Raw genomic sequence first — 14,327 nt, 5'->3', positions numbered from 1 at the left:
TTTCTTTGTTGGGGGTTATTGCCTTTGCAATGCTCTAATGCCAAAGATCGAAGACAGGAACTCATACTGAAGGTATGGCATGTGCTTTACAGCTAGGATAAAGCTCTACTTTATGAAGAAAAAAATTGAAGATTTAAATCTATGCTAGATAGGATCCTGGGGACCATTGGGAGACATTATGTATCTAAGACACAATTCTCTACTTGACCCATTGCAATTCAAACCATAAACTTAGTATATATGTTTCAGTGTAAAGCTGAATCTAAAATGTGTACGGATATATACAGTTCCTACAATAGCCCTCAATGTGGAAAGACAGAGGAAGAAAGTTTTGATACAAAATTGAGTCTGATATTATCAGTATAAACACTTCAATTCTGCAGATTAAAAACTTTCACCTCTACATTCTCCTCCTATTCCAGATGAGCTATTGGTAAAAATTGCAGGAAAAACCCAAATGATTCCATTAATCCCAGAACAATGACTTTTCAGTGAATGAAACAAACCAAGATTCCACAGCACACCCCCAGCACACGCTATCTTCCAATGGCTTAAAGGATGCAAATGATAAGCAGAAAGTACCAAAAAGGGTGAAAATCTAACCTTAATTACATACGTGATTAGAATATTCTACTTCAGTTGTATCTTATATACATAAATCTACTTTTATTATGATTTCAAAGAAGACTATTGGAATGTAATGTTGGAGAAGAATTGCTTCAAGGTTTTTCATGTATGTGGTGGTTTATGATGTCCTTGGAGCATGAATAAATGGATAGAATAGATATTTCAAAGACTATATGGAAGGTAAATGTTACATATTTCCTTTATATCATTTACGATAGTTTCTTTTCTATGATCTTTGTCTATGCACTCTATGCAAAACTTTTTCTTCCACTTTGAAAGCAAACTTTCAGTACACTCATTATCTTTCCTAATTTTATATGCTGATAAATATATTTAGCAAATGAGTCTCTTAAATAAAATTTTTATTTATATATTATTTTATTTCTTTTTTCATTCATTTTGCCCATTTAAAACTGGTATATCTGAGAATATCACTGATTATTACTTAAAACATCCTTTCCTCATGAGTGGCAAAGTGATCCGATGCATCTGAAATGGTAAAGTAAGGGAGATCATGAGACATTACAAGGGTTGCATTAATGTAAGTGAACTGAAGCCCAAAGAAACTTAAAAGCATTAGTGGAGCTCAAAAAACCAACAAATACTGATTGTCAGGGGGTTTTAATCAGTTTGTAAACAAAGACTACAGCAGAACTTTTCGAAAATAAACAAGTTTTATATGCACATTTTTACATCACCATGACATACAAATCATGAGTCACTAACCTGACTGGTTTTAAATGAACATTTTTCATTTCTGTTACTCTCAAAATTCAAGGAGGGAATCTTAACCTGTTGTATTTACACATTTAATATAGGTATATTTTATGTTTCATTACTCAATGGTATATAATCACAAATTCCCATTCAATTGTCCCCTGTAATTTATTTTTGATTTACTAAAATTTCCTGATTAAGTTTCTATCATGATTGCCCAGTAGAATGTGAAATTCCCTCCCAACGAAGAATAAAGAAATGTCATCCATCTAAGTATGCTTTATTTCTCAAAAAAACCTTTCTGACTGCTAACTTTACGGCTTTATTTCTCAGGCTGTAGATCATTGGATTGAATGTTGGTGGAACTACTGTATACATAATAGTGAACAATATGTCTGACACAGTTGGATAGTCTGAATGAGATTTAAAGTGCTCAAAGGCAGCTGTAGAAAGAAATAATAAGACAACAGCGAGGTGGGGAAGGCAAGTGGAAAAGGCCTTCGCTCTGCCCTCAGCAGATGGCATCCTCAGTACAGAAGAAAATATCTGCATGTAGGAGAATCCAATAAACGTAAAACAAAGACATGCTACCAAAACCAGGAAGACAGTCACACCGACCTCATAGATATAGTCATTAGAGCAGGAGAGTCTCAGGATCTGAGAGATATCACAGAAGAACTGATGAATGACTCGGGGACCACAGAAGCGTATGGAAAAAGTAGCTGCCGTATGCATGACTCCAGAGATGGCGCCACTGACCCAGACGGCAGCGACCCCATGAACACATGTTCTGATGTCCATGATGACGTCATAGTGCAGGGGCAGGCAGATGGCCACATAGCGGTCATAGGACATCAGCGTGAGCATGGCCATCTCTGCACCCGCACAGAGAGTGAAGACAAAGCACTGTAAAACGCATTCCCAGAAAGAAATGTTCCCACTCTGCAAGAAAGAGTTGTAAATGAATCTCGGCACAGTCACAGAAATGTAACAGAGATCCAGAAAGGAGAGATGCTTCAGGAAGAAATACATGGGGGACTGGAGACTGTCATCCAGGGACGTGGTGGTGATGATGAGCATGTTGCCAGCTAAAGCCAACAAGTAGAGAAGGAGGAATAGACAGGCATAGAAGATTTCTAGCTCAGGCGTGGCAGAAAATCCCATGAGGAGAAACCCACTTGTAGTGAAATTATCCATAGTCTTAATTTACTTCTTACAGGTATTGTTTGCAAATCACAGTTCTGCATGGATGCAGTATTCCCAAATTCTCTAGAGTTGTAAAACAATGGTAAATTAAACAAGTGAAAAATTAGTATCTACCTATAAATATTTTTCTTCATAAACACAAAAATGGTAAGTATGAGATAGTGCCTAACAAATAATAATGTAAAAGTAACAATTATATTACCGTAATCATCAGCTAACTAAAATCCTGTCACTGTATCACTGTCCTCCCATTGTTCTTCAATTTACTCTAGTGGACACCAGTAATGTCTCTATTCCTCCCAGCCCTGCAATTTTAGCAGCCTCTATTTACTTGTCTTTCCCAGTGATTGGAGGCTCTTTCAGGGTCAGGGGAATGAGACCTATCGTTACTGTTTTTGGCATATCGAATATGCCACGGGTAGCTTGCCAGGCTCTGCCAGTGTGAGCTGGATACTCTCGGTAGCTTGCCGGGCACTCTGAGAGGTGTGTATATATATATATGTATATATATGTATATATATATGCATATATATATATGCATATACATGCATTGCTGGGTGTGACCTCCAAAAATTAATTTAAAAATGTTCAGACCTCTTAAACCCTCCCCTCCTCATTCTCAATCCTGTGTTCCTCCCATGCAAAGAATTTTTTTCCTATCAATTAATATGATATTATATATATCTTAGTTAAAAATGGCTAAAGAGGGGCAGGAGCAATAGCACAGCGGGTGGGGCGTTTGCCTTGCATGCGGCCAACCCGGGTTCGATCCCCGGCATCCCATATGGTCCCCCAAGCACTGCCAGGAGTAATTCCTGAGTGCAAAGCCAGGAGTAACCCCTGAGCATCCCTGGGTGTGACCCCCAAAAAAATGGCTAAAGAAAAGTTTTGAAATCTATTCTGAAAAATAAAATTATCTGTGCAATTATTTTGCTTAATAATCAGTATCATTTATAATCATTTTTATTTAATAAAATACAAGAGAACTATGAGGTTCTTAAGTTATTTTTTATGTAACATAATAAGCTTTCTGTACATAATATACTCATATCTTCAAGAAATACTATTTTATCAGGAAAGTAATCTAAAATATGTAATATCATGGTCAAGTTTGTGCATATATTCTGAAAAAGATCAGAATATTTAGCAGAAGAAAAAGTCTATCAACTAATATAATTTAGTTTACATATAAATAACACTTCCTTGTTTTTGAAATTTGTTCAGGGCCCTGGATGCTTCACAGTGACAGAGAACTGAGGTACTAGCCCATGAGTGAGGCCATGAGTTCAATTCTATGCACTGCAAAAAAAAAAAGAAAGAAAAATCTATCTCACAGTGATTTACTTTTGCATTGAATCACTGTGAGACAGACCCTTCGAAAGCTGTTCCTGATTAGATTTCAGTCATACAGTGTTCTAACACCCATCCCTCCACCAGTGCACATTTCCCATTACCAGTGTTCCCATGTTCCCTCCCATCACTCTCTCTCTCTCTCACAGTCTTTCTCTCTCACTTCCTCTGTCAAACCAAAGTTTTTATAGTTAGTTCATTAGAGAAAACAGACAAATCCTGAAATTAAATTAACCAAAGTTTTTAGGGTGCTTGAAAATGATAATTTTAGGTAGACAAGGACATTATTCCTAGGAGTTCAAAATGCATGAATTGATAGAATGGAAAGAGACACTGAAAAATTAGAAGGAAAATAGAACATAGCACACAATTAGTTCTCTGTAGAGAATATATGATTATGTTTATGCTGATTAATACACTTTCACTCTAAATCAGAGACACAAAGAAAAACACTGATCCCGCTGTTAGTTTTTCCAGCACTAGAAAAACTCCAAGGATAAGACTGTATTAATTTAAGCCGAAGATAATGTAGTTTCCTTGCATCTGTTATATTCAAAGTAATTATACTGGGGAAGCATTCAAGTCTGAAGTGAATACAGACGCCGCCTCCCAAAACCCAAAAACACAGAACGTATGAAATTTTGTATTTTTGGAAATCAATTCACCCTCAGTTTTTGTTGTTGTTGTGTATGTGTGTATGTGTCTGTGTCTGTGTGTCTGTATCTTGTGTTCCACAGGATTCATAAAATCAGAGCTTAAACTAAATTAAACAAAAGCATTTAGTTTTATATGCAGACTGGTACAAAAAGACTTTGCAGATAATGATTCTTGACATCTTACTGACACACTGACTCCCCTGGGCATCCTCCTCAGGCCTCTGCAACTCACACGCTCAATTTTTGTGGCCACCAGAAACTTCTTCCATCTCAATATATTTGGTAGCAGTTTGCTTAATTTTCTAGATGAAACCAACAAAAATAACTTAAGTTTTATATATGGAGATATTGTTCACTTATCCCAAAATCTTATAGTTGATCATTAATTAATATGAAGATGAAAGAAAAAATATAATTAAAAGAAACTCATTGTCTTTAGAGAGGCCCAATTTTGAATGGTAACATCAGTTCACTCCAAAATCACAATTCATTTAATAAATCTTCCATTCAGTGCATGCCTCTGCATTCCTGAAATTAAAAAATACACATATATTAAATAATTTTTAAACCCATGTTTCTAACACAGCTGACTATAGAAAGTAAATAGATTCTTGAGAAAATTAGTTTCTGAATAAAGACGTATGTTTGCACTATTTGAGTTACAAAGAGGTAAAAAAAAACGTTTAAATCTAAAATTTAGGTGCTTAATTTATTAATTGGACAAATTTACTAAATTTATTTTAATCTTAAAGATTATAATTCAAGGTTTTACATTTAAATGTTAAAAGATAAATGTACTGTGGCCAGCACAACACAGTGATGGTTTGCATGCAAGCCGTTAGCTCCCTTAGCTGCCATCCTATGGTCATTCTCTTCTTGGGTGAAATTTCAAAATGCCTCTAGCTATCTACTTTCAGTATGAACCCCAAATACTTAGAGTTTACCAAAATCAGTGTTTTTGGCAGTGGAAAATACCACCCACTGTTCATATGTCCATTGTATGATTTTTCTTCAATTTTTCCTCAATTTCTTTCTGTCAAGAAGAGAGAAATTCTAGGAATAAAGAAATTCAATTCCCCTGATCATTCAAAAAATTTGGTCATTTACAATGTTCTGTTCCATCAACCTAGTTCTCATTGATGTTTCTTAGCTCATACATTTCCTTTCATTTCTCAAGTCAAGGACAATGATATTTTATCTTATCCAGTCAGAAGATCTACCTTAGAGGCATTCCACTGTCCAACCCACTCTGTCTTTCTGGAACCTCAGAGCTCACCGGAGTACAGTCAGGAGCCTCTTCCTTCATCATAAGGACAAGCGTCAGTGTGTGTGATTTGCACTTAGGAAAGGTTTGATCTCTGTAATGAACCGACCTCAGAAAACTATCTTCTGCTGAAAGAAATCAGTCTATTTCAATCCTCCCTGGCCCCTAGAGGTTACACCAGGAGCTTAACAGAAGCAGAGCTCCTGGCCTCTGGACATTTGGAAGTCTTAATAAATTCCCTTGGCCCAAAATTTGTAATTATACAGTGTTTTCCTACAGAAAAATCTGTTGGAGCCGATTTCATGACCAGAGTATGCTAAGTCAGTTTCTCATTTTATTTGTGTCATTGGAAAACTTTATTGAAAAAGGCTAACCTACTTTCAATTGAGTTTATGTAATCAATTTAATTGGCTGCTGTGGGAAACGACTCTGTAACCGAATGCCCTAAGATATGGGCAGTGTCCTGGGTTAAACAAGCCTGCAGGAAATAGTGGTCCTAGGGTTGCTATAGGAACACTGAGAGGAACACTGCGAGGGGCGCGGGCTGCCCTGCCAAGCCGCTGCTGTCGCTGAACCCGGAGACGGGTGACCAGTTTCGGATCCACCTGCACGTCAAGAAGATGAACCATCCCTCTGAAAAACTTACTCCTGGAGTGATCTACGTGGGCCACTTAGCACCTGCACTTTATGCAACTCGGCTCATCCAGTACTTCTCTCATTTTGGCGCTGTCGCGAATCTCAAACCGTGCAGGAGTCCAAAGACTAGGAAATTGCAAAGCATGTGGCTTCGTGGAGTTTGAATCAGAAGATGTTGCCAAGATAGTTGCTGAAACAATGGACAACTATCTCATTGGCGAAAGAATGCTGAAGTGCTACGTTGTGCCTCCAGAAAGGTACGTGAAGAACTTTTTAGAGAGTTGCATAAGCCGTTTAAAAAGCTGTCGTTTCCAGCAGTACGGCGGCATAATGAGAACCAGAATCTAGTTCAAAAGCTGCGGATGGAGAAGCGATTTGTGAAGAAAGAAAAAGGACTCAGAAAGAAGTTGTCAAAAAGAGGGATTGATTCTAGTTTTCCTTCTCTGATTTTATGCACGAAGGAGTCCAGCTCTGGGGATTCTGAAAAGAACTAGGTACCTTTAAAGACAGAGAAGAACAAGAGGAGGAAGAAGATGACAAAAGTTGATGACAAAATTGTATGGAGTAAATTGTCTTCCATGGAGACAGGGGGAGGAGTTTGGTGGGAGGGGGTGTACTGGGGATTTTGGTGGTGGAAAATGTGCACTGGTGTTTGATCATTGTATGACTGAAACTCAAACATGAAAGTTTTATAACTGTATCTCACGGAGATTCAATTAAAAAAAAAGTAGATTCCCTGACTTTAAAATGTAACTTCTAAGTCACTCCATTATCACAAATTTCTTATATATTTGCGACTGTCTATCAGATTTGCCTGGGACTGGATGGCAGCCAGTGATGTAACAAGGACATTCCCACAAAGATCACGTTGCTCCCAGCGCAGAAGACAGGACTTAGAGAAACTTGGGGACAGGAAGCCACCAGGCTGCGTTTCATGATTCCTCACAGCCATACCCCAGCCTAGCCCAGGGATCTAGAGTTCCGTCCAAGAGAGCACCCCAATAAACTCCTATTTCCTTCACTTGATTCATCTTTGTACCTCTGTCTGCACTGGACAGGGTTCTCAAATCTGTCACTATCTTTTCAGAGCTGTGAGATTTTCAATTAGAAAATTTGACACAAGAGAGAATTCTCTATGTAACTCTTGACTTTCAAAACCAGCTTTGAGGACCCAGAGAGATAGTACAGAGAAACCAGTGCTTGCCTTGCAAGCAGAAAACTCAGGTTAAATCCCCAACACCACATATGGGATCCTGAGCAGCAACAGGTGTGATTCTGGAGCACAGAGCCAGGAGTAAACCCTGAGAAAGTCAATATCCCTCTGGCCAGAGCTCTAGCATAACGGGAAAAAAAGGGAGCTTGTTGAGATCACAATCTATCCCAGGAAGTAGGATTTTCCTGATAATTTAATCTTCCTCAACAAGTAACTTGAGGGAAGGAAGTGTGGGGAGACCCAGACAGGGGCAAAGTTGGAGCCAGGGATCTGAAAAGAGAGCTCAGGGCTCAGGCTCTGGCCCTGCCTCATGCCCTCCCTGGTGTGACCCACAGCATTGAGTATGTGCATAGCCTGTGTCAGAGCCAGAAGGAAGCCCTGACAGCAGGATATCGTCCATGAACAGCTGTCAGAGCCAGAGATTTTATTCTTGAGTTAAACCCCGACACACTTGCCACAACAGTCCAAGTTTCCATGTTTCTTCCTGTAGTGCTCTTAGGCTACTGTCTTCAGCACACTGGTGAACAAATTTAAGTTTCAAAGAAATGTCTCTTCAACTTCAAAATGAAAATGAGGTTTCTAACAGCTTAATGATGGAGGAGGAGGGGCACACAATTTATTTACTCCATTTACAAATAAACCCAAGGCTCATTTCAAGTATGCATGAACAAGAAAAATGTCAACAGACTGGGTAGAGAATGCATTTTCAGCTCTAAGAAACATAAAGATTATCATTATCAACAGCCTTCAAAGGAGCTAGTTTTTTAAATATTTCATTCAGGAAGCAATTATATTGAGCATTATCACTTGCACAATATCATAACATGCAAGAAAGCAAAATTCCTATCGAAATGGAAGAGGAGATGAATTATGTATGACTGAGACAAAACAGTTGGTGACAAAATGGCATGACATAAGAAAGGAAAGAAAATATTATAATAAATGTGAAAAATCAATCTTTCTATCTGTGGAATATAAAATAACAGAGTAGGAAAAACTAATACCCAAGAATAGTAGTATATAATACCAGGAGGCACCACATGCTGGGGGAAAGGGAGCCCAGATAGAGAAGGGAACACTAAGTAAAATGTGGTTGGAGATTTTGCATGGGAAAGGAGATGCATGCTGAAAGTAGACTAGAGACTGAGCACGATGGCCACTCAATACCCCTATCGCAAACCACAACACCCAAAAGGAGAGAGAGAACAAAATGAAATACCCTGCCACAGAGGCGGGGTGCGGTGGGGGGGGACAAAATCGGAGGATGGGAGGGATACTGGGTTCATTGGTGGTGGAGTGTTGGATATCATTGGTTTGTCCTTTCCCCCTTGCCACTAGGAGCTTAGGTATATCATTCACGCCCATCAAAGTGCTCCTGAGTCACTCCCATTCCTTTGTTTATCTGTAACCACTTCTACCAGTTTATCTGCTCTTCCTCTAATCAAATTCTGTTAATTTATAAGGTCAGACCTTGCTAGGACAGTGTAAGTTAATATTGTCTTTAAGTTAATATTGTCTTTCTCCTCTCTTATGTCTTTTGAATAGTTTACCTTAAAACAATATCCTTTTTGTATGGACAAAGAAAGACATTTATTAATATGCTTTGGTAACATGGGATTTAATTGGCTTCAAATATTATTCATTCCTGGGCATCTGCTTTCTCGACTTAAGCCTCAGCTGCCTTTGCTTTCTAGCACCCCCAAAAGTAGGGTCCCAGCGGGGGACGGGACGGACCCAGGGCAAGCGGTGAGTTGTGTGCTACCCTGGTATCGAGATGGGCCTGGCCAAAGCGCCTAACGCTTAACTATATGTTAAGAGCTTGGTCATGGGCTGTCATGTCATGATCCAAAAGCAACGACGAGACTAGGGCCCTGCTAGGGAGGCACTTTGTATAGGACTAAGTTGAAAAAAAATCAGTCTTGTTGTGTTATTAGGAAAAGTAAGTCATACTGACACACATCCAAAAGAACAAAAGCAAGCAGTGTTGGCATGGATGTGAGGAGGGGACTCTCCTTCCCTGCTGGTGGGAATGCCGACTGGTTCAGTCCTTTTGGAAAACAATATGGACATTTCTCAAAAAATTAGAAATTGAGCTCCTATTTGACCCAGAAATACCACTTCTGGGAATATACCTAATATATCTAGGGGATGCAAAAATGTACAGTAGAAATGATATCTGCACCTGTATGTTTATTGCAGCACTATTTACAATAGCCCCCTCCATGGCTCACTGACTCATCTTGGCAAGGTGGGGGCGGGGGTGTGTGGCAACAGTGCCAACTGGCGAAGAGTGAACCAACAGCTGCTGCCCAGAGTCGCAGGCAGGTGCGTGTTTGTCAGTGTACAGATCATGACAACATGCCAGTAGACCAAAAGCTGGCATTCGGTAGACTTGTAAGGGCTATTAGAGGCTGTCTCAAAAGCCTCTGTCCCTCTTGGAGAGCTCAGCAAGCTACCAAGAGTATTCCGCCTGTACATCAGAGCCTGGTACGCTACCCCTGGCGTATTCAATATGCCAAAAACAGTAACAATAATGAGCCTTATTTCCCTGACCCTGAAAGGGCCCCCAATACTGCAGCATTGAGAAGGATGACTAAGGAGAGGCTGCTAATGATCTTTGTGCTCCTGGAGCAAGCAGATAAGAACGGGCTACACTACCATGCGCCAGGGATGAATGGAGATATTACTGGCACCCACTCAACAAATTGATGAGCAATACGATGACAGTGATACAGTGATGTTTACAATAGCCAAAATCTGGAAAAAACTGAGTGCCCCAGAACAGATAATTGGTTAAAGAAACTTTGGTACATGTACACAATGGAATAAATACTATACAGCTGTTAGAAAATATGAAGTCGTGAAATTTGCTGATAAGTGACTCAATATGGAGAGGATCAGGCTAAGTGAAATGAGACAGAGAGAGAGGGACAGACATAGAATGACTGCACTCATTTGTGGAATATAAAGTAACAGAATGGGAAACCAACACCCAAGTATAATAGAGATAAAGGCCAGGAGTATCACTCCAAGACTTGAAAGCCAGCCTCATATACTGGGGGAAAAGGCAGCTGAGAAAGAGAAGGGACCACAAAGTAAGCGATGCTTGGAGACTCATTTGGGTGGGAGATGTGTTCACACCCAAAGGAAAGAAAGAGTAAAAGGGAATGTGCCTACCACAGAGGCAGGGCAGGGGTGAAGGGGGGCGGCAGGAGGGATAATGGGAACACTGATGGTGGAGAATGGGTATTGGTGGAGGTATGGGTACTCAATCATTGTAAGACTGAAATGTAATCATGAAAGTTTGACCAAGCAAGTGGAAGCAAACATAAACAAATGGGACTACATAAAACTAAGAGGCTTCTTGCACTTCAAAAGAAGCAGTGACCAAAATACAGAAAGGGCCCACAGAATGGAAAGAATAGCTACCCAATACCCATCTGATAAGGGATTAATATCCAGGATATACGACACACTAGTAGAATTATATAAGAACAAAACCTCCAATCCCATCAAAAAAATGGGGAGAAGAAATGCACGAAAATTTCCTCAAAAAAAGAAATACAAATGGCCAAAAGGCACATGAAAAAATGCTCAATATCACAAATCATCAGGGAGCTGCAAATCAAAACAACAATAAGATGTCATCTCACACCACAGAGACTGGCACAAATTCAAAAGAACAAAAGCAACCAGTACTGGCGTGGATGTGGGGAAAACGGGACACCCTTTCCCTGTTAGTGGGAAGGCCGACTTGCGCAGCCTTTTTGGAAAACAATATGGACAATCCTTCTAAAACTAGAAATTGACTTTCCATATAACCCTACAATACCACTTCTGGGAATATATACCGAGGCTGCAAAAAAACACAATAGAAATGACATCTGTACCTATATGTTCTTTGCAGCACTGTTCACAATAGCCAAAATCTGGAAACAACTCAAGTGCCGGAGAACAGATGATTGGTTAAAGAACTTTGGCACATATATGCAATAGAATACTATGCAGCTGTTAGGAGAGATGAAGACATGAAATTTGCCTATAAGTGGATAGACATGGAGAGTATCATGCTATGTGAAATGAGTCAGAAAGAGAGGGACAGATATTGAAGGACTGCACTCATTTGTGGAGTATAAAATAACATAACACAAGACCAACACCCAAGGACAGTAAATTGAAGGGTCACGAAGATTGCTCCATAGTTGGAAGCCTGCCTCATGAGCGGTTGGGGGATGAGAGAACAGCTGGAATAGAGAAGGGATCACAAAGAAAATGATCGTTGGAGGAACCGTTGGGATGGGAGATGTGTGCCGAAAGTAGATAAAGTGCCAAACATGATAACCTCTCGATATCTGCATTGTAAACCATAATGCCCAAAAGTAGGGAGAGAACATGGGGAACATTTTCTGCCATGGAGGCAGTGGGAGGGTGGGACAGGTGGGGGGTATACTGGGGATATTAATGATGGGGAATGTGCACTGGTGGAGGGATATGGGAGTTTGATCATTGTGTGATTGTAACTCAGACATGAAAGTTTGTAACTATATCTCATGGTGAATCAATAAAATTTAAAAAAAAACTGGCAACTCTGAGAATATCACTGTTTATTCCTTAAAACAACCCTCCTCATGAGTGTCAAAGTGATTCATCTGAAATAGAAAGTTATAGGAGATTATGAGGCTTTACAAGATGGCATTTATGTATATGAACTGAAGCCCAAAGAAATTGAAAGGCATTAATGGAGCTCCAATGACCAATGATTGCTGATTGTCAGGGGGTTTTAATCAGTTTGTAAACATCATGTAATATCTTAGAGAAGAGCAGAACATACTAAAAATAAACAAATCTCATATGCACATTTTTACATCACCTTGACATACAAATCATGAGTCACTAGCCTGACTGGTTTTAAATTATCAAAATATAATTTATATTACTCTCAAAATTTAATGAATGAATCTTAATCAGTTGTATTTACAAGCTTAGTTTAGGTACTTTTGATATTTTATTACCCAGCAGTATATAGACACAACTTTCCCCTTCAAATGTCCAGTATAATCATTTTTTATTTACTGAAATTTCCTGATAGGTTATGTCAAGATTGTCCATAGAATTTGAAATTCTCTCCTAACAAAGAATACATCAATGTCATCAACACAGATATGCTTTATTTCTATTAAAAACATTTCTAACAGCTGACTTAACAGCTTTATTTCTCAGGCTGTAGATCATTGGATTGAATGTTGGTGGAACTACTGTATACATAATAGTGAGCAGAATGTCTGACACAGTTGGAGAGTCTGAGTGAGATTTGAAGTACTCAAAGGCACCTGTAGAAAGAAACAATATGACAACAGCGAGGTGGGGGACACAAGTAGAAAAGGCCTTGGCTCTGCCCTCAGCAGATGGCATCCTCAGCACAGAAGAGAATATCTGTATGTAGGAGAATCCAATAAAGATAAGACAAAGAAATGCCACGAAAGCCAGGAAGGCAGTGACACGGATCTCATTGATATAGTCATTAGAGCAGGAGAGTTTCAGGATCTGGGGAATATCACAGAAGAACTGGTGAATGATGCGGGGGCCACAGAAGCGGATGGAGAAAGTAGCTGCCGTATGCATGGCTGCAGAGATGACCCCACTGACCCAGACGCCGGCGACCCCATGGACACAGGTTCTGACGTCCATGATGACGTCATAGCGCAGGGGCAGGCAAATGGCAACATAGCGGTCATAGGACATCAGCGTGAGCATGGCCAACTCAGCATCCCCACAGAGAGTGAAGACAAAGCACTGAAAAACGCATTCCCAGAAGGAAATGTCTCCTCTGTGCAAGAAAGAGTTGATAATGAACCTTGGGACAGTCACAGAAATGTAGCAGAGGTCCAGAAAGGAGAGATGCTTCAGGAAGAAATACATGGGGGACTGGAGACTGTCATCCAGGGAAGTGGTGGTGATGATGAGCATGTTCCCGGCTAAAGCCAACAAGTAGAGAACAAGGAAGAGAGAAGCACAGAATATTTCTAGCTCAGGCTTGGCAGAAAATCCTACGAGGAGAAACCCGCTTGTCGTGAAATTAGCCATAGTCCATTAACTTCTTAAGGATGTTGGCTGCAAATCACAGGCCCTGCATGGATGCAGTACTGCCCAAATTCTCTAGAGTTGCGAAACAATGGTAAATTATACAAACCAATAAATTAATATCTAACTATAAATCTATTTCTTCATAAACACAGATATGTTAAGTATGAGAAAGTGCCTAACAAATAATCATGTAAAAATAACAATTATATTACCATAACCAACAATTTAAAGAAATTAAATTGAATTTCTCAATCTAAATTGAAATTGAAATTTTCAATCTAAAATCTCTTATTGGAGAAATATTAATAGTTATTAATATTTGAAATTATTTTTAACATAAGTGAAATAAGAGTTCTGGGAATCTAAGGCTTTATGTTACAAGCCTCAGCCAAATTTAATAAAGAATTTAGGCTGTTTTACAAGTAATAGAGGCACAGAAGCCATCAAAATAAACCAAAAAGGTTTTTTATGTTTTCATAAACACTGGCAGTTCAAGTGTTTTCAGCATGTTTATATTGTAGGATTTCAAAGTATCTGGTGTACAAAGCTCATGATTTGAAATAACTAAGGTAGA

The 14,327-nt window shown here is 39.3% G+C and overlaps 2 protein-coding genes and 1 pseudogene across 2 annotated transcripts; 1 reads left to right on the top strand and 2 right to left on the bottom strand.

The window, feature by feature from the left end:
• Positions 1 to 1,605: 1,605 nt before the first annotated feature.
• Positions 1,606 to 2,541, bottom strand: LOC101545196 (olfactory receptor 14J1-like). The gene has a single exon (XM_004622151.2). The coding sequence runs from the start codon at positions 2,539 to 2,541 to the stop codon at positions 1,606 to 1,608; it is 936 nt and encodes a 311-aa protein (XP_004622208.1).
• A 3,899-nt stretch (positions 2,542 to 6,440) lies between these two features.
• LOC101544930 (MKI67 FHA domain-interacting nucleolar phosphoprotein-like) lies at positions 6,441 to 6,950 on the top strand (annotated as a pseudogene).
• A 5,870-nt stretch (positions 6,951 to 12,820) lies between these two features.
• LOC129402323 (olfactory receptor 14J1-like) lies at positions 12,821 to 13,753 on the bottom strand. The gene has a single exon (XM_055128399.1). The coding sequence runs from the start codon at positions 13,751 to 13,753 to the stop codon at positions 12,821 to 12,823; it is 933 nt and encodes a 310-aa protein (XP_054984374.1).
• Positions 13,754 to 14,327: the final 574 nt, after the last annotated feature.

Source organism: Sorex araneus, chromosome 2 (genome assembly GCF_027595985.1).
Source record: "Sorex araneus isolate mSorAra2 chromosome 2, mSorAra2.pri, whole genome shotgun sequence".
NCBI lineage: Eukaryota > Metazoa > Chordata > Mammalia > Eulipotyphla > Soricidae > Sorex > Sorex araneus.
Note: the sequence above shows the minus strand (reverse complement) of the source record. Positions and strands in the feature narration are given on the sequence as shown.